This window comes from Saccopteryx leptura, chromosome 3 (assembly GCF_036850995.1).
Source record: "Saccopteryx leptura isolate mSacLep1 chromosome 3, mSacLep1_pri_phased_curated, whole genome shotgun sequence".
Lineage (NCBI taxonomy): Eukaryota > Metazoa > Chordata > Mammalia > Chiroptera > Emballonuridae > Saccopteryx > Saccopteryx leptura.
In genome coordinates, this window is record NC_089505.1 from 211,465,554 (window position 1) to 211,486,212 (window position 20,659).

The 20,659-nt window shown below is 53.5% G+C and overlaps 6 protein-coding genes across 6 annotated transcripts; 3 read left to right on the top strand and 3 right to left on the bottom strand.

Annotated features, from left to right (window-relative positions):
• Positions 1-5,926: 5,926 nt before the first annotated feature.
• LOC136397794 (histone H3) lies at positions 5,927-6,582 on the bottom strand. Its single transcript, XM_066372273.1, has one exon. The coding sequence runs from the start codon at positions 6,543-6,545 to the stop codon at positions 6,135-6,137; it is 411 nt and encodes a 136-aa protein (XP_066228370.1). The 5' UTR covers positions 6,546-6,582; the 3' UTR covers positions 5,927-6,134.
• An 863-nt stretch (positions 6,583-7,445) lies between these two features.
• LOC136400509 (histone H2A type 2-A) lies at positions 7,446-8,095 on the bottom strand. Its single transcript, XM_066377318.1, has one exon. It carries the CDS (start codon positions 7,943-7,945, stop codon positions 7,553-7,555), a length of 393 nt encoding a protein of 130 aa, XP_066233415.1. The 5' UTR covers positions 7,946-8,095; the 3' UTR covers positions 7,446-7,552.
• Positions 8,084-9,398, top strand: LOC136400508 (histone H2B type 2-E-like). The gene has a single exon (XM_066377317.1). It carries the CDS (start codon positions 8,084-8,086, stop codon positions 8,690-8,692), a length of 609 nt encoding a protein of 202 aa, XP_066233414.1. The 3' UTR covers positions 8,693-9,398.
• A 141-nt stretch (positions 9,399-9,539) lies between these two features.
• On the bottom strand, positions 9,540-10,317 carry LOC136400510 (histone H2B type 2-E-like). Its single transcript, XM_066377319.1, has one exon. The coding sequence runs from the start codon at positions 10,315-10,317 to the stop codon at positions 9,709-9,711; it is 609 nt and encodes a 202-aa protein (XP_066233416.1). The 3' UTR covers positions 9,540-9,708.
• Positions 10,307-10,955, top strand: LOC136400511 (histone H2A type 2-A). The gene has a single exon (XM_066377320.1). It carries the CDS (start codon positions 10,456-10,458, stop codon positions 10,846-10,848), a length of 393 nt encoding a protein of 130 aa, XP_066233417.1. The 5' UTR covers positions 10,307-10,455; the 3' UTR covers positions 10,849-10,955.
• An 863-nt stretch (positions 10,956-11,818) lies between these two features.
• Positions 11,819-15,192, top strand: LOC136400512 (histone H3). The gene has a single exon (XM_066377322.1). The coding sequence runs from the start codon at positions 11,856-11,858 to the stop codon at positions 12,264-12,266; it is 411 nt and encodes a 136-aa protein (XP_066233419.1). The 5' UTR covers positions 11,819-11,855; the 3' UTR covers positions 12,267-15,192.
• The last annotated feature ends 5,467 nt before the right edge of the window (positions 15,193-20,659 follow it).

Genomic DNA, 20,659 nt, shown 5'->3' on the forward strand with positions numbered 1-20,659 from the left:
ATTCAGCCAATCAGGACAGTGCTGTTTGAACCAAACAAACAATTTTTGGAATCTACCATTCTCGCGGTCAGGGACGTGGGGGTGGGGGTAGCAGTGAGGCAAGAAGTTCTTCCTGTATAACCCAGCCTCCCTCCAGGCTCTGGAACGGGGTTTCGCCACATTTTCCCGGCCTGTGGTCCTGAGATAACCCGGTGCTCGCTAGGTTCTCCCTTCGCCGTATGTTGTATTGGTGGCTCCTGTTGATGTGAGGGTGCTGGCAGAGGGTTTTTGCTCATAGCTGAGAGGATGTTGTGCCCCATCTTTAAACACCATGTTGGTTTGCTTTGGGTCGTGTTACCCACATTTGTGGTCGTTTTACTGGGCTGTGGGAAGTTTAAGCCAGTGCAGTGAGGCGAGGTCAGGTCACCCTCACTGTTAAGTCTCAGGGCAGCCTCAGGTTTGCGGTCCTGAGCTGCCAGTTCTGCCACTAGATAGTTTCAAGCTTTATCTGTTACTCTGTTCCCTCTTCTGCGATGAGGCAGGAGTCCAGTTCATGTTGGACGGTGTTTTGGGTCACCACACCGCTCACTTGAAAAGGTGTGGGAACACTTGCAAAATCAAACCCAATCAACAGCCATTCAAAAACCAAGGAAAAGAAATACAGGCTATCCGGTCACAGGTAAGCTCATTAGTAAAAATTTAAAACAGATTTGGCAAGTTAACTGGCCAGGCTGTGTAAAGCATTCCTGGTTCTCCGTGGTTTCGTTAATTTTCTCCAGTGCAGTGGCCTTCAGTTGCCACTTGTAGCCCACAAACAGGCGGTAAAATCAATTTAGAAAATGGGAGCCTGTCCCAGTAGAGCCCGAGCTCTAGTCGATCAGGCGTCCCCGATTCGAGTTCCCCGCGCTGTGGGACACACCTGCTTAACAGCAGGGCTGGCTGGCTGGCTGGCTGGCTGACTGGCTCTTCGAGACGACTCTTGAGGCGGCTATGAGGAATTCTTACTGGTACCGAGACCAACTGCCACTGGAGGGAAGACCCGATCCGACACACAAGTTAGTTGCAAGAACCACACAAGCAGTTTATCACTCACAAATCCTATGGCGTGCCTGGGTATTGCTTAAGGGAGCCCCGACGGCATGCTCCTCTCAGCTGTCCCTTGGTCAGAGCGGCATGGAGACACTGCCTGTTCAACGTTGGAGTCTGGACAACTAACTGCAGCTGCGGGCCCCTCGGCTTTAATACCCTTTCTGGCATACGCCATCTAACAGGTGTAAATCTACAGTATTATCACATCAAGCCACTTCTGGGGAGTTTCTGGCAGGGCGCTCTCTTTTTATGTTAAATCTACAGAATTGTCACACCAAGCCACTTTTAGGGAGTTCCTTGCAGGGAGCTCTTTTTTACCTTACATAATTTCACACACACACTAACTGGGTCCTGCGCAGAGGGCATAGTTTTGCTCATCATAACCCTACACACTGGATTAGGTCCCACCCAGAGGGTGTAGCCTTCTACACTTGCCTTAATGGCTTTTAATATTATATCATAACTTATTTCTATATATCTTCTATATTTTTCTATATTTCTATATATTTAATTACTGTAACATATTACTGTAACAGAACCGGTGCCTTTAATGATACAGAATAGGGTTGAGAATATCCCGTGTATGGGTGTGGGTGGGGGGGTTTATGTACATCTCGTTCCAATGTTTAGATGTGTGTGAATGTGCAGTAGGTAGTAGTATGAAATTATATCTTAGTGTAGTTTGGAGTCAGAAATCAGAGCTACTGTATGTATACAGTGATACTGTACCTCTACATGGAAATGTCACGTACTGTTTTCTTCTGAAACCATCTAATGCAAAATGGAGAGCAAAATCTCAAGGCCCAGGCTCAAGTTCCCCCCAAACCGTGCCATCTAGGTACCTGGGTATTTTTTCTGCCCAGGCCACACAGTCTGTGGGCTGGTCATGTGTTTGACATGCTTATAATGGGGGCTTGCAGCAATTGATGTTAATGTCACTAGTATTTACATCACGGATGCTGGTGCTATTAATAGATTTGTGACCCCATGTAAGGCTCTGTTCTAAGGAAGCCCTTTGTGTGTGTGGACTGTACTATCTGTTTTCATTTTCACAGCGATCTTGGGGTGCAGTTAGTATCCTGATTCACACATGAGGACATGGAGACCGCAGTCTTTATTCTCCAGAGCCTTTTCCCTGTTAGGGGTCAGGAGCCCTAGCCCTAGCCATAAGGGGGCCTCCGGCTTTAACCGACAGCCAACGCCCTGCTTCATTGCAGTGAGGACCCTAGGGGTGTTCCCCAATCCCCTTTCTCTTCTCTGCCATCCTTCTTCCTCTTTCTTTATGTACTTCAGTCTCAGACCCTGACCATATGCCAATCCTCTACCACATCGCCAGAAAATTCTGTCAGCAAGGCTGAATCTGATGTCTCTGGGGATATAAAAACACATTCCTCCCCAGATCATCTGCATTCAGGAACAGCTTGGGGGCGCAGCTCAGTGAACTGGTTTCTCGGTTACTCTCATTTAGGAGCAGGCTAAGTCTGGGGCTGTGGCTATTGGTGGGCCTTCCAGATGCCCCGCCCATGGGCAGTTGTCTGTATTCCCTGACCCTGCCAAGGACCTTGGAAGCTACTCGCAGAGGTCCGGTCTGGGCCTGCTCCTGGTCTGTTAACTTCAAGAACACCAAGAGCCGGGGCGTCTTGTGCCCAACTCCGTCATGTAAGGCAAAGAGCCGAAGGGCAGTCAAATGAGGCCCCTCATCCAGCATTTCCTGGCCAGCTAATGGTGTGCCCGGCACTACTTGGGTGCTGGTGCTACAGAGGTGAATAAGGACAAATTCTTCCCCCGAGAAAGGCTGCCAGCTTCATGGCGAGGGTATGGGAGTAGGAAGGGGTGGTTAGGATAGGATGGGGCGGGGGGGGGGGGGGGCATGGAGGAGGGCCCAAAGAGATGAAGGCCAAGTGGAGAAAGGGAAGGGGCTGAATTTTGAAGAGCAGGGCTGGGGCTCTCCTGGCTCCAAAAAGGGGGCGGGCATTCCACACAGAAAACCCGGAATGTGTGAAGACGTCGTGTACTTGGGGATTGCACACGTTCTGTGGGGCTAGACCTACTGTTTCAGCTGGCAGAACCCCTGCGATCCGGAGAAGGTCTGAAAAATACCAGAAAGTAGGCGTATTTAAAAAATAAATTTTATTGGAATCTCTTAAATTTAGCAACGGTGAACAGATCAGCCAAAACTAATTGGACGCTTATTCTGCACTAGACACTGTGTCAGATACTTTATAAGAAGCGTCACTTTTAGTATCTCCGACAACACCCATTAAATGCTATTAGATGTCGTGGTCCCTGCTTTACAAATGGGCAACAGTGAAGCCTACAGAGACTGATTTGCTGAAGTCGCCTACCTGTTCTGTTATATGGGCAAGACCAGGATTGAAATTCGAGTTAGTCTAACCGCAGAGTCCCTTGTAGTCGTGAAGCTCCAGTGCTCTGAGAACTGCCATACCAAAGAAGGCAGGCCTCATTCTGAAGGGAATTGGGAAGGAGGTGGGAAGTTTGCAAGCAAGCAAGCAAGCAAGCAGGCCCCCCCCCCCCCCCCCAAAAAAAAGATGGATTCGGAGAAAGGAGAATTCACACACAGAGTGGAAGCTTAGTGGCAGGGCAGCGAGTCTAGCCTGAAAATGTAAGCCTCTAGATCAGAGCCAGTGAGGTCATCAGTTAAGTCAGGGCCCTTGGATGGAGGGAGGGTGACAGAATTGAAAATCTGAAAATAGATTTGGTGACTCATGAGATTTGCTCAAAGGACAGGAGGAAGGACCTTATGCCCTAAACAGGTTAGGGGTGGGGTGGGATGGGGTGGAGGGTTGGGACTGGGGAGCTGAAGGTGTCTTCTGTTGAGATGAGAACTATGGAAGGGAATAAGAGTGTGGGGAAGAGAGCTGATGCAGTTTTGGAAATAAACTGAGTTCAAAGTGCCTACTACCCGTCCAGAAGGACCTAGCCACAAGGCAGTTAGAAAAATATCGGTGTAGACCCTTATCCTGCAGGACAAGGGTCTCAGCAGGAGCTAACGATCTGGGAGCACCCGTCAGTGGCAGAGATGTGGAAAATGGGGAATCCATGATCTCGCTTGAGTTTCAGGGAGGAAAAAGACAAAGGGCTGCATGGGTGAAGCCCGGAGGCTATCGATAGGCCTGACAGAGAAAGAGGAGGAGAACAGAAGGCCGAGATGGGACCTGGAGACGGGTAAGGAGGACGACCAGGAGAGGGTGTGAACCCAAAGGTCAAGGCCCCTGCCAACAAAGCAAAGGCGTCAACAGGGCCATAATACCGCGTGGTTCCTCTCTGCACCCGCACAGGCACCAGTCCCCCAGGCAGAATTCAGTCTGTACGAAGATGGTTTCCCACTACCTAAGAATCCCAGGTTCAGGGTAGACTTTTCCTGCAACCAAGGTAGCCACGCAGAAGAGCATTCATTTACCTCGTCCTTCATTATCCTTTAACTCTCCTCTTGAGAGTAGAGAAATGACTTAAGTACAGAAATGACTCCACGTTAAAACCTACATCCTAAAGCAGGGGTCCCCAAACTACGGCCCGCAGGCCACATGCGGCCCCCTGAGGCCATTTATCTGGCCCCCGCCGCACTTCCGGAAGGGGCACCTCTTTCATTGGTGGTCAGTGAGAGGAGCACTGTATGTGGCAGCCCTCCAACGGTCTGAGGGACAGTGAACTGGCCCCCTGTGTAAAAAGTTTGGGGACCCCTGTAAAGTGTTCCTTGGATTGATGAACTCGTCTGCGCCGGTCGGTCTCCCAAACAAATAGAAGGATCTGAAACAATGCCGCGAGGGTAGGTAGGCCTTTACAGTGACAGGAATGCAGAGCTGTACATATTCTCTTTCTTGACTGGATGTCCACAATGCCACTAAACTCGAAATTCAGACAGGGAGACTTCCAGGAAGTTAAAGGGGGTGGGGGGTGGTGAGTCTGGTAAATGAAGCCAGTGACCGAGGGACACCTGACACCGGCATCTCAGGTTCCAGGGTCTGCTCAGCTGCTCCAGGACTGGAGCTGCTGGGCAAGTCCCTCACCCGCGAGCCTCAGACCGTACCTCACAAAGTCCTGTGTCCGTATGTCCCTGCAAGTTTTGCCTTGAGGATGAAGGAGATGATGGGTGCGAAGGTGGTGCCCCCCCCCCCTCCCCGCGCGCAGGTACACTCACTCACCCACACACCTCTAAGAGTACAGTCCCGGGCCAAGGGGTCCAGCCTGTGCGGGGGTCTACGCGGAGACCTAGAGGCATGCTTTGGAAATTGCCGTGATTCTGAAAGAGACATGTGGCAACCAGTGGCAGGACGGCCACAGACCCTACAGTGCTCTCCCCTTTTCTGACGCATCTCGAGGGGCAACAGGATCTTTAAAAAACGTGGAGGAACCGCGTCTGGGCAGAATAGTCGAGACACAGGTCGAAGCTTCCTGACTCCTCGTTGTCTCTGCGGTCCCTCCCCTTGAAGGCCCAACTCACGAGTGGCCCAGAGTGGGTCTGTCCACACACGCTGCCCCCGCCCCCACATCCACGCGGGTTTTGATCAGGAAGAGTGGGAGGCATCATCGAATTGGCGAGTGAGGCCCGAAGGTAGCGGCCGTAGAGACGCAGGAATCCCGGACTGTTACTAACCGGCAGAAACCCGCAGGACAGAGCGGGGAGACTGCCCTCGCCTCGGCCCTAGAGCGGCTCGGGGTAGGGCCACTTCCTTCCGGCAGGGGCGAGGGGCGGGGGGTGGGGGGGATGCGCAACCTTTAGCGCGCTGCGCTCTCGACTGCCAACTCAAGAGCGTCCCCCAGCTTGACCCCTCCCGACCCGAGGTCCCCTTCGTGGGAAAGTCCGCCCCCAGGAGAAACGAATCGGTCGTCCTCATCTTACACGCCCCAACCTTAGCCTACGTGTTGGGAGCCCAAGCAATCAATGGTTGCACCACCCGGTTCTGAATGCCCTTCTCTGCCGAGGCGTGTGTAAGTACAGAAAAGTCCCGGTGAAACAGCTCCCTTGCCATTGCTGTTGTGGGTGGCTCTGAAAAGAGCCTTTGGGTGGGATGGGGCCATGGAACCTCGGACCGAGCGCGCGCTTCTTAGGCCCGCTCCCCGCGGATGCGGCGAGCCAGTTGGATGTCTTTGGGCATGATGGTCACGCGCTTGGCATGGATGGCACACAGGTTGGTGTCTTCGAACAGCCCCACCAGGTAGGCCTCGCTCGCCTCCTGCAGCGCCATCACGGCCGAACTCTGGAAGCGCAGGTCGGTCTTGAAGTCCTGCGCGATCTCGCGTACCAGGCGCTGGAAGGGCAGCTTGCGGATCAGCAGCTCGGTGGACTTCTGGTAGCGACGGATCTCGCGCAGGGCTACCGTGCCGGGCCGGTAGCGGTGAGGCTTCTTGACGCCGCCAGTGGCCGGGGCGCTCTTGCGAGCCGCCTTGGTAGCCAGCTGTTTCCGGGGAGCCTTTCCACCGGTCGACTTGCGGGCAGTCTGCTTAGTACGGGCCATAGTGAGCCGAGGCGCAAACCGAAAGGCGCTGCGGCGAGCGAGGGATAGCGAGGTTGTGGCCCCCTTCAGCGGTCCTTTTATAGACACAGTCTTTTCCCGATTGGGCGGGGCGATAGCGTTGAAAGTCCCGCGCTGGCTGCCCATTGGCTGTGATGTCATCCTCCCCGCAGTGTCCGATTGGCTGGGGCAGAATGCTCCGTGCCCCCACCCACCCGCCCGCCTCACTTTCTATTTGGCCAGTTTGCCAACAGTTTTCTCTACCTAGTCTTTCCTTTCTTCCAGGCTGTGTCTTTTTTTTGTTTGTTTGGAAACCACAACTGTATCAGAATGTTCCTCCGCAGCCCTTCACTCCCTCGGACAGGCTACCCGCGATGCGCTCTTCCTTTCCACGCCTTGTAGCTCCCAAATCGAACCTCAATCTTCCGTCTGTCCCCCGCCCCCTGGTGGCCATGTTACCTTCTCAGAGCCCCTTAGTTGGTCTTAAGGACCGCTTTTCCCGCCTTTCGGATCGGAAAATTGCCTGGTCCCCCCGCCCCGGGCACAAGACCCCCGCCTCCGAAAACTAAAGTGGGGACCCCCATCTCCAACTTGTTTTGATCTTCGAGCAAAAAAACAAATAAAACCCCAGACAGTCGGCTCAGGCTGAGCCCGACTCGCTACATTCCCCTAAACTGCCCGCTTCCCTACCGACTGGGGCGTCCCCTTCCTACTTAGGTCTCAAGGGCCGGGCCAAGGGCTCCAGGTTGGCTGGGGGAGTTGCTGGCCACCTAACTGAGATGTAGAGTCTCCACCTGCGTTAGTGTGTCAAGTTTTAGGGACGGTTAGGAGCCGAAGGCGAGTGGCCCTCCCCCACCCCGCGTAGAGGTAGGGTCGGCACTTAAGCGGAGTGGAGACAACTGGTTAATACATACAACAGCTCTTTTATTTGGAAAACGTGGGTGGCTCTTAAAAGAGCCTTTTGATTTCTCAGGTGCCTTTTCGAAGCGGGGGCTGGGTGGGCGCCGGCCTCACTTGCCCTTTGCCTTGTGGTGGCTCTCCGTCTTCTTCGGGAGCAGCACAGCCTGAATGTTGGGCAGGACGCCGCCCTGGGCGATGGTGACTTTGCCCAACAGCTTATTCAGCTCCTCATCGTTGCGAATGGCCAGCTGCAGATGACGAGGAATGATACGCGTCTTCTTGTTGTCTCGGGCGGCATTGCCCGCCAGCTCCAGGATCTCGGCTGTCAGGTACTCCAACACCGCCGCCATGTAGACGGGTGCGCCAGCGCCCACCCGCTCAGCGTAGTTGCCTTTGCGCAGCAGGCGGTGCACACGCCCCACGGGGAACTGAAGGCCAGCGCGGGACGAACGGGACTTCGCCTTTGCTCGAGCCTTGCCTCCCTGCTTGCCACGACCAGACATGACGACAAATAGCAAAGCACACACCTCCCGCCTAAAGGCCGCGAAAGTCGCCCTAGACGGCTCCGCTCCACCTTTTTATAGGCAGAACGGCGATTGTCCACCGAGTGCTTTGATTGGCTACAGCATAGCTTTGTCCTGATGACCAGTAGGAGGGCGCAGGCAGAATCCACTCATTTGCATACTACCGTCTCTCTTCATCCCCCCCCCCCCCCCCCGCTCCGCAGTGAAAACGCGCCAATCACAACGCAGCGTACTCAACGCCGTAATTTGCATACAGCCTCTATAAGTACCGAGGTGCTTCCGGCAGCCTCGGTCTCGCTGTTGTGCTGGCGGTCCTCGTTCTTTGTGCCGCTGGTGCTCCCTGCTATGCCTGAGCCGGCGAAATCCGCTCCGGCGCCTAAGAAAGGCTCCAAGAAAGCGGTCACCAAAGCCCAAAAGAAGGATGGCAAGAAGCGGAAGCGCAGTCGGAAGGAGAGCTACTCCATCTACGTGTACAAGGTGCTTAAACAGGTGCACCCAGACACCGGCATCTCGTCCAAGGCCATGGGCATCATGAACTCCTTCGTCAACGACATCTTTGAGCGCATTGCCGGCGAGGCCTCCCGCCTGGCGCATTACAACAAGCGCTCCACCATCACCTCCCGGGAGATCCAGACGGCCGTGCGCCTGCTGCTGCCCGGCGAGCTGGCCAAGCACGCCGTGTCCGAAGGCACCAAGGCCGTCACCAAGTACACCAGCTCCAAGTGAGTCCTTCCCGGGACGCGGCGCTCGCACGAGTCGTCGGCCGCTTGACCCCCAAAGGCTCTTTTCAGAGCCACCTTCCTCCTCAGTGAAAGAGCTTGTCGCTTCTCCCACGTCCAACGTACTGTTCTTTACCGTTACGCTTACCTCTTTCCCAGTAGAAATCGTCAACCTTTTTTAAGGGTGGCGGGAAAGAGACCCCCCCCCCCCAATAAAAGGAGACCGGTTTTCTGTAGCTTGCGGCAGAACTAGCTTGGGGGCGGGTCCATTAGCACACAAGTAACTGCCTTTTCCGCAGCGAAAGGACTAGCGGTACGTGGTCATGAAATGCAATGTAAATCTACTGAGGAGTATGGGGCGGGGAAGCAGTGCTTACTCTGTGGCATTTAGGTCAGGTGAGTACAGAGGCACTAAAACTGAAGAGAGTAATGCAGGCTTCCTCCTTTTATTATTTATTTATTATTGTATTACCTTCATCTGCCAGTGTTTAACTTCATGACTCAGAGCAATAGTACGCATTGACTGTGTACCTGGAAGGGATGCAGAACCCAGACAGGTGTGTAAGCTAAAAAATGACTTCAACCACAGAACCGAAGTATCCAGACACACCAGGAACGTGTACTATGGGTGCTGGGGGCGTGGCCTCGAGTATTTCTTCGCGTTCTTACGTTAGTTAACATTACGGAGCTTCTAGGGGTATCGAGAGAGTATATTTACAAATTAGGTACCTGCGGAAAAGGCAGTTACTTGTGTGCTAATGGACCCGCCCCCAAGCTAGTTCTGCCGCAAGCTACAGAAAACCGGTCTCCTTTTATTGGGGGGGGGGGGGGTCTCTTTCCCGCCACCCTTAAAAAAGGTTGACGATTTCTACTGGGAAAGAGGTAAGCGTAACGGTAAAGAACAGTACGTTGGACGTGGGAGAAGCGACAAGCTCTTTCACTGAGGAGGAAGGTGGCTCTGAAAAGAGCCTTTGGGGGTCAAGCGGCCGACGACTCGTGCGAGCGCCGCGTCCCGGGAAGGACTCACTTGGAGCTGGTGTACTTGGTGACGGCCTTGGTGCCTTCGGACACGGCGTGCTTGGCCAGCTCGCCGGGCAGCAGCAGGCGCACGGCCGTCTGGATCTCCCGGGAGGTGATGGTGGAGCGCTTGTTGTAATGCGCCAGGCGGGAGGCCTCGCCGGCAATGCGCTCAAAGATGTCGTTGACGAAGGAGTTCATGATGCCCATGGCCTTGGACGAGATGCCGGTGTCTGGGTGCACCTGTTTAAGCACCTTGTACACGTAGATGGAGTAGCTCTCCTTCCGACTGCGCTTCCGCTTCTTGCCATCCTTCTTTTGGGCTTTGGTGACCGCTTTCTTGGAGCCTTTCTTAGGCGCCGGAGCGGATTTCGCCGGCTCAGGCATAGCAGGGAGCACCAGCGGCACAAAGAACGAGGACCGCCAGCACAACAGCGAGACCGAGGCTGCCGGAAGCACCTCGGTACTTATAGAGGCTGTATGCAAATTACGGCGTTGAGTACGCTGCGTTGTGATTGGCGCGTTTTCACTGCGGAGCGGGGGGGGGGGGGGGGGATGAAGAGAGACGGTAGTATGCAAATGAGTGGATTCTGCCTGCGCCCTCCTACTGGTCATCAGGACAAAGCTATGCTGTAGCCAATCAAAGCACTCGGTGGACAATCGCCGTTCTGCCTATAAAAAGGTGGAGCGGAGCCGTCTAGGGCGACTTTCGCGGCCTTTAGGCGGGAGGTGTGTGCTTTGCTATTTGTCGTCATGTCTGGTCGTGGCAAGCAGGGAGGCAAGGCTCGAGCAAAGGCGAAGTCCCGTTCGTCCCGCGCTGGCCTTCAGTTCCCCGTGGGGCGTGTGCACCGCCTGCTGCGCAAAGGCAACTACGCTGAGCGGGTGGGCGCTGGCGCACCCGTCTACATGGCGGCGGTGTTGGAGTACCTGACAGCCGAGATCCTGGAGCTGGCGGGCAATGCCGCCCGAGACAACAAGAAGACGCGTATCATTCCTCGTCATCTGCAGCTGGCCATTCGCAACGATGAGGAGCTGAATAAGCTGTTGGGCAAAGTCACCATCGCCCAGGGCGGCGTCCTGCCCAACATTCAGGCTGTGCTGCTCCCGAAGAAGACGGAGAGCCACCACAAGGCAAAGGGCAAGTGAGGCCGGCGCCCACCCAGCCCCCGCTTCGAAAAGGCACCTGAGAAATCAAAAGGCTCTTTTAAGAGCCACCCACGTTTTCCAAATAAAAGAGCTGTTGTATGTATTAACCAGTTGTCTCCACTCCGCTTAAGTGCCGACCCTACCTCTACGCGGGGTGGGGGAGGGCCACTCGCCTTCGGCTCCTAACCGTCCCTAAAACTTGACACACTAACGCAGGTGGAGACTCTACATCTCAGTTAGGTGGCCAGCAACTCCCCCAGCCAACCTGGAGCCCTTGGCCCGGCCCTTGAGACCTAAGTAGGAAGGGGACGCCCCAGTCGGTAGGGAAGCGGGCAGTTTAGGGGAATGTAGCGAGTCGGGCTCAGCCTGAGCCGACTGTCTGGGGTTTTATTTGTTTTTTTGCTCGAAGATCAAAACAAGTTGGAGATGGGGGTCCCCACTTTAGTTTTCGGAGGCGGGGGTCTTGTGCCCGGGGCGGGGGGACCAGGCAATTTTCCGATCCGAAAGGCGGGAAAAGCGGTCCTTAAGACCAACTAAGGGGCTCTGAGAAGGTAACATGGCCACCAGGGGGCGGGGGACAGACGGAAGATTGAGGTTCGATTTGGGAGCTACAAGGCGTGGAAAGGAAGAGCGCATCGCGGGTAGCCTGTCCGAGGGAGTGAAGGGCTGCGGAGGAACATTCTGATACAGTTGTGGTTTCCAAACAAACAAAAAAAAGACACAGCCTGGAAGAAAGGAAAGACTAGGTAGAGAAAACTGTTGGCAAACTGGCCAAATAGAAAGTGAGGCGGGCGGGTGGGTGGGGGCACGGAGCATTCTGCCCCAGCCAATCGGACACTGCGGGGAGGATGACATCACAGCCAATGGGCAGCCAGCGCGGGACTTTCAACGCTATCGCCCCGCCCAATCGGGAAAAGACTGTGTCTATAAAAGGACCGCTGAAGGGGGCCACAACCTCGCTATCCCTCGCTCGCCGCAGCGCCTTTCGGTTTGCGCCTCGGCTCACTATGGCCCGTACTAAGCAGACTGCCCGCAAGTCGACCGGTGGAAAGGCTCCCCGGAAACAGCTGGCTACCAAGGCGGCTCGCAAGAGCGCCCCGGCCACTGGCGGCGTCAAGAAGCCTCACCGCTACCGGCCCGGCACGGTAGCCCTGCGCGAGATCCGTCGCTACCAGAAGTCCACCGAGCTGCTGATCCGCAAGCTGCCCTTCCAGCGCCTGGTACGCGAGATCGCGCAGGACTTCAAGACCGACCTGCGCTTCCAGAGTTCGGCCGTGATGGCGCTGCAGGAGGCGAGCGAGGCCTACCTGGTGGGGCTGTTCGAAGACACCAACCTGTGTGCCATCCATGCCAAGCGCGTGACCATCATGCCCAAAGACATCCAACTGGCTCGCCGCATCCGCGGGGAGCGGGCCTAAGAAGCGCGCGCTCGGTCCGAGGTTCCATGGCCCCATCCCACCCAAAGGCTCTTTTCAGAGCCACCCACAACAGCAATGGCAAGGGAGCTGTTTCACCGGGACTTTTCTGTACTTACACACGCCTCGGCAGAGAAGGGCATTCAGAACCGGGTGGTGCAACCATTGATTGCTTGGGCTCCCAACACGTAGGCTAAGGTTGGGGCGTGTAAGATGAGGACGACCGGATTCGTTTCTCCTGGGGGCGGACTTTCCCACGAAGGGGACCTCGGGTCGGGAGGGGTCAAGCTGGGGGACGCTCTTGAGTTGGCAGTCGAGAGCGCAGCGCGCTAAAGGTTGCGCATCCCCCCCGCCCCCCGCCCCTCGCCCCTGCCGGAAGGAAGTGGCCCTACCCCGAGCCGCTCTAGGGCCGAGGCGAGGGCAGTCTCCCCGCTCTGTCCTGCGGGTTTCTGCCGGTTAGTAACAGTCCGGGATTCCTGCGTCTCTACGGCCGCTACCTTCGGGCCTCACTCGCCAATTCGATGATGCCTCCCACTCTTCCTGATCAAAACCCGCGTGGATGTGGGGGCGGGGGCAGCGTGTGTGGACAGACCCACTCTGGGCCACTCGTGAGTTGGGCCTTCAAGGGGAGGGACCGCAGAGACAACGAGGAGTCAGGAAGCTTCGACCTGTGTCTCGACTATTCTGCCCAGACGCGGTTCCTCCACGTTTTTTAAAGATCCTGTTGCCCCTCGAGATGCGTCAGAAAAGGGGAGAGCACTGTAGGGTCTGTGGCCGTCCTGCCACTGGTTGCCACATGTCTCTTTCAGAATCACGGCAATTTCCAAAGCATGCCTCTAGGTCTCCGCGTAGACCCCCGCACAGGCTGGACCCCTTGGCCCGGGACTGTACTCTTAGAGGTGTGTGGGTGAGTGAGTGTACCTGCGCGCGGGGAGGGGGGGGGGGCACCACCTTCGCACCCATCATCTCCTTCATCCTCAAGGCAAAACTTGCAGGGACATACGGACACAGGACTTTGTGAGGTACGGTCTGAGGCTCGCGGGTGAGGGACTTGCCCAGCAGCTCCAGTCCTGGAGCAGCTGAGCAGACCCTGGAACCTGAGATGCCGGTGTCAGGTGTCCCTCGGTCACTGGCTTCATTTACCAGACTCACCACCCCCCACCCCCTTTAACTTCCTGGAAGTCTCCCTGTCTGAATTTCGAGTTTAGTGGCATTGTGGACATCCAGTCAAGAAAGAGAATATGTACAGCTCTGCATTCCTGTCACTGTAAAGGCCTACCTACCCTCGCGGCATTGTTTCAGATCCTTCTATTTGTTTGGGAGACCGACCGGCGCAGACGAGTTCATCAATCCAAGGAACACTTTACAGGGGTCCCCAAACTTTTTACACAGGGGGCCAGTTCACTGTCCCTCAGACCGTTGGAGGGCTGCCACATACAGTGCTCCTCTCACTGACCACCAATGAAAGAGGTGCCCCTTCCGGAAGTGCGGCGGGGGCCAGATAAATGGCCTCAGGGGGCCGCATGTGGCCTGCGGGCCGTAGTTTGGGGACCCCTGCTTTAGGATGTAGGTTTTAACGTGGAGTCATTTCTGTACTTAAGTCATTTCTCTACTCTCAAGAGGAGAGTTAAAGGATAATGAAGGACGAGGTAAATGAATGCTCTTCTGCGTGGCTACCTTGGTTGCAGGAAAAGTCTACCCTGAACCTGGGATTCTTAGGTAGTGGGAAACCATCTTCGTACAGACTGAATTCTGCCTGGGGGACTGGTGCCTGTGCGGGTGCAGAGAGGAACCACGCGGTATTATGGCCCTGTTGACGCCTTTGCTTTGTTGGCAGGGGCCTTGACCTTTGGGTTCACACCCTCTCCTGGTCGTCCTCCTTACCCGTCTCCAGGTCCCATCTCGGCCTTCTGTTCTCCTCCTCTTTCTCTGTCAGGCCTATCGATAGCCTCCGGGCTTCACCCATGCAGCCCTTTGTCTTTTTCCTCCCTGAAACTCAAGCGAGATCATGGATTCCCCATTTTCCACATCTCTGCCACTGACGGGTGCTCCCAGATCGTTAGCTCCTGCTGAGACCCTTGTCCTGCAGGATAAGGGTCTACACCGATATTTTTCTAACTGCCTTGTGGCTAGGTCCTTCTGGACGGGTAGTAGGCACTTTGAACTCAGTTTATTTCCAAAACTGCATCAGCTCTCTTCCCCACACTCTTATTCCCTTCCATAGTTCTCATCTCAACAGAAGACACCTTCAGCTCCCCAGTCCCAACCCTCCACCCCATCCCACCCCACCCCTAACCTGTTTAGGGCATAAGGTCCTTCCTCCTGTCCTTTGAGCAAATCTCATGAGTCACCAAATCTATTTTCAGATTTTCAATTCTGTCACCCTCCCTCCATCCAAGGGCCCTGACTTAACTGATGACCTCACTGGCTCTGATCTAGAGGCTTACATTTTCAGGCTAGACTCGCTGCCCTGCCACTAAGCTTCCACTCTGTGTGTGAATTCTCCTTTCTCCGAATCCATCTTTTTTTTTGGGGGGGGGGGGGGGGCCTGCTTGCTTGCTTGCTTGCTTGCAAACTTCCCACCTCCTTCCCAATTCCCTTCAGAATGAGGCCTGCCTTCTTTGGTATGGCAGTTCTCAGAGCACTGGAGCTTCACGACTACAAGGGACTCTGCGGTTAGACTAACTCGAATTTCAATCCTGGTCTTGCCCATATAACAGAACAGGTAGGCGACTTCAGCAAATCAGTCTCTGTAGGCTTCACTGTTGCCCATTTGTAAAGCAGGGACCACGACATCTAATAGCATTTAATGGGTGTTGTCGGAGATACTAAAAGTGACGCTTCTTATAAAGTATCTGACACAGTGTCTAGTGCAGAATAAGCGTCCAATTAGTTTTGGCTGATCTGTTCACCGTTGCTAAATTTAAGAGATTCCAATAAAATTTATTTTTTAAATACGCCTACTTTCTGGTATTTTTCAGACCTTCTCCGGATCGCAGGGGTTCTGCCAGCTGAAACAGTAGGTCTAGCCCCACAGAACGTGTGCAATCCCCAAGTACACGACGTCTTCACACATTCCGGGTTTTCTGTGTGGAATGCCCGCCCCCTTTTTGGAGCCAGGAGAGCCCCAGCCCTGCTCTTCAAAATTCAGCCCCTTCCCTTTCTCCACTTGGCCTTCATCTCTTTGGGCCCTCCTCCATGCCCCCCCCCCCCCCCGCCCCATCCTATCCTAACCACCCCTTCCTACTCCCATACCCTCGCCATGAAGCTGGCAGCCTTTCTCGGGGGAAGAATTTGTCCTTATTCACCTCTGTAGCACCAGCACCCAAGTAGTGCCGGGCACACCATTAGCTGGCCAGGAAATGCTGGATGAGGGGCCTCATTTGACTGCCCTTCGGCTCTTTGCCTTACATGACGGAGTTGGGCACAAGACGCCCCGGCTCTTGGTGTTCTTGAAGTTAACAGACCAGGAGCAGGCCCAGACCGGACCTCTGCGAGTAGCTTCCAAGGTCCTTGGCAGGGTCAGGGAATACAGACAACTGCCCATGGGCGGGGCATCTGGAAGGCCCACCAATAGCCACAGCCCCAGACTTAGCCTGCTCCTAAATGAGAGTAACCGAGAAACCAGTTCACTGAGCTGCGCCCCCAAGCTGTTCCTGAATGCAGATGATCTGGGGAGGAATGTGTTTTTATATCCCCAGAGACATCAGATTCAGCCTTGCTGACAGAATTTTCTGGCGATGTGGTAGAGGATTGGCATATGGTCAGGGTCTGAGACTGAAGTACATAAAGAAAGAGGAAGAAGGATGGCAGAGAAGAGAAAGGGGATTGGGGAACACCCCTAGGGTCCTCACTGCAATGAAGCAGGGCGTTGGCTGTCGGTTAAAGCCGGAGGCCCCCTTATGGCTAGGGCTAGGGCTCCTGACCCCTAACAGGGAAAAGGCTCTGGAGAATAAAGACTGCGGTCTCCATGTCCTCATGTGTGAATCAGGATACTAACTGCACCCCAAGATCGCTGTGAAAATGAAAACAGATAGTACAGTCCACACACACAAAGGGCTTCCTTAGAACAGAGCCTTACATGGGGTCACAAATCTATTAATAGCACCAGCATCCGTGATGTAAATACTAGTGACATTAACATCAATTGCTGCAAGCCCCCATTATAAGCATGTCAAACACATGACCAGCCCACAGACTGTGTGGCCTGGGCAGAAAAAATACCCAGGTACCTAGATGGCACGGTTTGGGGGGAACTTGAGCCTGGGCCTTGAGATTTTGCTCTCCATTTTGCATTAGATGGTTTCAGAAGAAAACAGTACGTGACATTTCCATGTAGAGGTACAGTATCACTGTATACATACAGTAGCTCTGATTTCTGACTCCAAACTACACTAAGATATAATTTCATACTACTACCTACTGCACATTCACACACATCTAAACATTGGAACGAGATGTACATAAACCCCCCCACCCACACCCATACACGGGATATTCTCAACCCTATTCTGTATCATTAAAGGCACCGGTTCTGTTACAGTAATATGTTACAGTAATTAAATATATAGAAATATAGAAAAATATAGAAGATATATAGAAATAAGTTATGATATAATATTAAAAGCCATTAAGGCAAGTGTAGAAGGCTACACCCTCTGGGTGGGACCTAATCCAGTGTGTAGGGTTATGATGAGCAAAACTATGCCCTCTGCGCAGGACCCAGTTAGTGTGTGTGTGAAATTATGTAAGGTAAAAAAGAGCTCCCTGCAAGGAACTCCCTAAAAGTGGCTTGGTGTGACAATTCTGTAGATTTAACATAAAAAGAGAGCGCCCTGCCAGAAACTCCCCAGAAGTGGCTTGATGTGATAATACTGTAGATTTACACCTGTTAGATGGCGTATGCCAGAAAGGGTATTAAAGCCGAGGGGCCCGCAGCTGCAGTTAGTTGTCCAGACTCCAACGTTGAACAGGCAGTGTCTCCATGCCGCTCTGACCAAGGGACAGCTGAGAGGAGCATGCCGTCGGGGCTCCCTTAAGCAATACCCAGGCACGCCATAGGATTTGTGAGTGATAAACTGCTTGTGTGGTTCTTGCAACTAACTTGTGTGTCGGATCGGGTCTTCCCTCCAGTGGCAGTTGGTCTCGGTACCAGTAAGAATTCCTCATAGCCGCCTCAAGAGTCGTCTCGAAGAGCCAGTCAGCCAGCCAGCCAGCCAGCCAGCCCTGCTGTTAAGCAGGTGTGTCCCACAGCGCGGGGAACTCGAATCGGGGACGCCTGATCGACTAGAGCTCGGGCTCTACTGGGACAGGCTCCCATTTTCTAAATTGATTTTACCGCCTGTTTGTGGGCTACAAGTGGCAACTGAAGGCCACTGCACTGGAGAAAATTAACGAAACCACGGAGAACCAGGAATGCTTTACACAGCCTGGCCAGTTAACTTGCCAAATCTGTTTTAAATTTTTACTAATGAGCTTACCTGTGACCGGATAGCCTGTATTTCTTTTCCTTGGTTTTTGAATGGCTGTTGATTGGGTTTGATTTTGCAAGTGTTCCCACACCTTTTCAAGTGAGCGGTGTGGTGACCCAAAACACCGTCCAACATGAACTGGACTCCTGCCTCATCGCAGAAGAGGGAACAGAGTAACAGATAAAGCTTGAAACTATCTAGTGGCAGAACTGGCAGCTCAGGACCGCAAACCTGAGGCTGCCCTGAGACTTAACAGTGAGGGTGACCTGACCTCGCCTCACTGCACTGGCTTAAACTTCCCACAGCCCAGTAAAACGACCACAAATGTGGGTAACACGACCCAAAGCAAACCAACATGGTGTTTAAAGATGGGGCACAACATCCTCTCAGCTATGAGCAAAAACCCTCTGCCAGCACCCTCACATCAACAGGAGCCACCAATACAACATACGGCGAAGGGAGAACCTAGCGAGCACCGGGTTATCTCAGGACCACAGGCCGGGAAAATGTGGCGAAACCCCGTTCCAGAGCCTGGAGGGAGGCTGGGTTATACAGGAAGAACTTCTTGCCTCACTGCTACCCCCACCCCCACGTCCCTGACCGCGAGAATGGTAGATTCCAAAAATTGTTTGTTTGGTTCAAACAGCACTGTCCTGATTGGCTGAATCTGCATTCATTGTTGTGGAGCCCCTGATTGGTCAAAAATTATGCAAATATGGCTATAGCAGCACAGCTCAATCCCCTTGGTCAGAATCCAAGACCAGCATGCTTATGAGGGGTTGTCTCAGCGGTGCTCCTTGAAATGCGACATTGGTAGGTGTCCAGGTCCAAGGGCCCCCTTAGAAGGGGTGGTGTGGAAGGGAAAAGAATGCACGCAGAGCCAGCATGGAGGAAAAGGCTACAGAGCTGCCGCAGCAGCACTTTATTGTTCAAGGCCAGTTTTTATACAGTGCAGGAGGGTTCCCAGCAGGCACCTCCCCAGCACCTGCTGAATCAGCTATAGATAAGGCAGCAGCTATAGATAAGGCAGCAGGCTACCTGTGGGGTCAACGGCGGCGGCGGCGTAAGCGTCCCTCCGCCCGCCCCCCCCCCCCACCCCTGCCCTTCCTGGGGTCACATCCTCCGGTATAGCTACTGCGCAGGCGCCACGAGCTCTAGCTTGCACTGGGACCTCACACTCCACCCCACCCCACCCCACCCCCGAGGCCTGAGCGCCTGGCCTTCTCCCACAGGGCACTCTATTGGGCACAGAAGCCACAATAGCAAAAGAGGAACCAACAGTCCCCCCTGCTACACCTGCTAAAAATAAGCAAGGCCCATCTCCAGGACATCCCCAGGCTCTCCCACCAGTGGGAGAGAGGGTCTTCTGATAGGGCCTCGATGGCTGACACTTCAGCATCCACCTCCTGCAAAGCCTCAGATCTGCTGCTGATTGTCGGGGATATACACACAGCAGCCTATATGCGCAAGGGTAGAAGTACCACCCTGCGTTGCGCTGCAGTAAGCAAGTCTAAGGCCACGTGGTTCTGTAAGACTACCTTCGGCATCTGGGTAGTGACATTCAAGGCTTGGGCCAACACCTCAATCTGTAATTCCACATCAATAGTGCCACCCACACCCCACTCCCAACTCCCACCCCCGGTACAAAGAGAGCCACAGGGTAAAACCACCAGGCAGCTCTCTTCTCCCTGTGCCAGCGGTGATACACGGGGTCCCAATTCTGGGGCTTCTGTGGCAATGTCGGTACCATCTTGCCATAGATAAACAAGCGACCCCAAGTACAATGGCCAGTCCAATGAGCCGGCAGGTAGGGCCAGCCATACCTGCCACACCCCTTTTCCCCACAAAGGGTGGTGGCCAATAAGCCAATCCTAAGCGGCCCAACAGGGCAAACACAATGTCAGGCTATGGTACCGGGGTCCAGCCCCGGGGGGGGGGGGGTGGGGTGGGGTGGGGGGGATCCAGGGGTCCCACAGGAGGAGACGGTGTCGGCGAAATTCAGGTGAGAGAGCCGAATTCTTTTCTTTCTCTTTATTCTCTAGTTAGCATTTACTGCCAGGCATCTCTGCCAAATGCTAGTACAGCTCCTTTTTTATTCACACACACCAAGTTACAATTACATGGTATTAATCATTGCTTCTGTTTCACTATGTTTACATGTTTCCAGATAACAGTTAATTTATATCTATAAACTACAAATCAGGTGGCAATTCACTCAAAGTACAACTATAAAATAACTTGAATAGCGATAACAACATCGGTAAAAGCTTTTAAAGGATTAGTACTAACTAATAACTCAACTTTACTGTTGTTGTGAGTCAAGGGGCAGAGAGAGATTAACAGACAAAATCATTAGGGATTAGCAAAGGACCACCGCTTGCTCAGGCAAATGGCCTTGAGTTTATGCAGTGTCCTAACTTTTCTCACAAGATAACAAAAGTCTTGCCCATCAAGAAATTGACATAACATTAAGAGTAACTTTTACTTAAAGATATATAAAGTGCACTTGCAAGTTAGCTTAGTAGCAACATAATTTCAGAAGACATTAATTGCTATTGCTTCAATGGATGCCCCCCAATTCCTCTCATTATCTGAAAAAAAAAATCTTGGGAATTTTACAAACCTCATGAGAGTGTCTCACTGAGAAAGCCCAGCAACTGCCTTCAGTCATAAAACAATTCTCTTAGCAAAACATTCTTTTCTTGCTGACTGTGTTCCCATCCCAGGCCACACAATGGGCCATTCCATTACTCCTTTCCTAAGATTCTATTGTCTAGTCAAATTTTATTTATTTACTATATTCACACACTAGTTAAGTTCTAACTATATTCTTCTCAGAGTGTTCCACCATCTGCAGGTCAGGTAAGCAAGAAGAAAGGAAAGTTTCTCTACTCTATCACATGAAAAGGCTAGGGAGGAAAAATG

Excerpts from the sequence above, each read along its gene's own strand:
- LOC136397794 (XM_066372273.1), bottom strand. The coding sequence starts at position 6,545 with ATGGCCCGTACTAAGCAGACTGCCCGCAAGTCGACCGGTGGAAAGGCT.
- LOC136400508 (XM_066377317.1), top strand. The coding sequence starts at position 8,084 with ATGACCAGTAGGAGGGCGCAGGCAGAATCCACTCATTTGCATACTACC.
- LOC136400511 (XM_066377320.1), top strand. The coding sequence starts at position 10,456 with ATGTCTGGTCGTGGCAAGCAGGGAGGCAAGGCTCGAGCAAAGGCGAAG.
- LOC136400509 (XM_066377318.1), bottom strand. The coding sequence starts at position 7,945 with ATGTCTGGTCGTGGCAAGCAGGGAGGCAAGGCTCGAGCAAAGGCGAAG.
- LOC136400512 (XM_066377322.1), top strand. The coding sequence starts at position 11,856 with ATGGCCCGTACTAAGCAGACTGCCCGCAAGTCGACCGGTGGAAAGGCT.
- LOC136400510 (XM_066377319.1), bottom strand. The coding sequence starts at position 10,317 with ATGACCAGTAGGAGGGCGCAGGCAGAATCCACTCATTTGCATACTACC.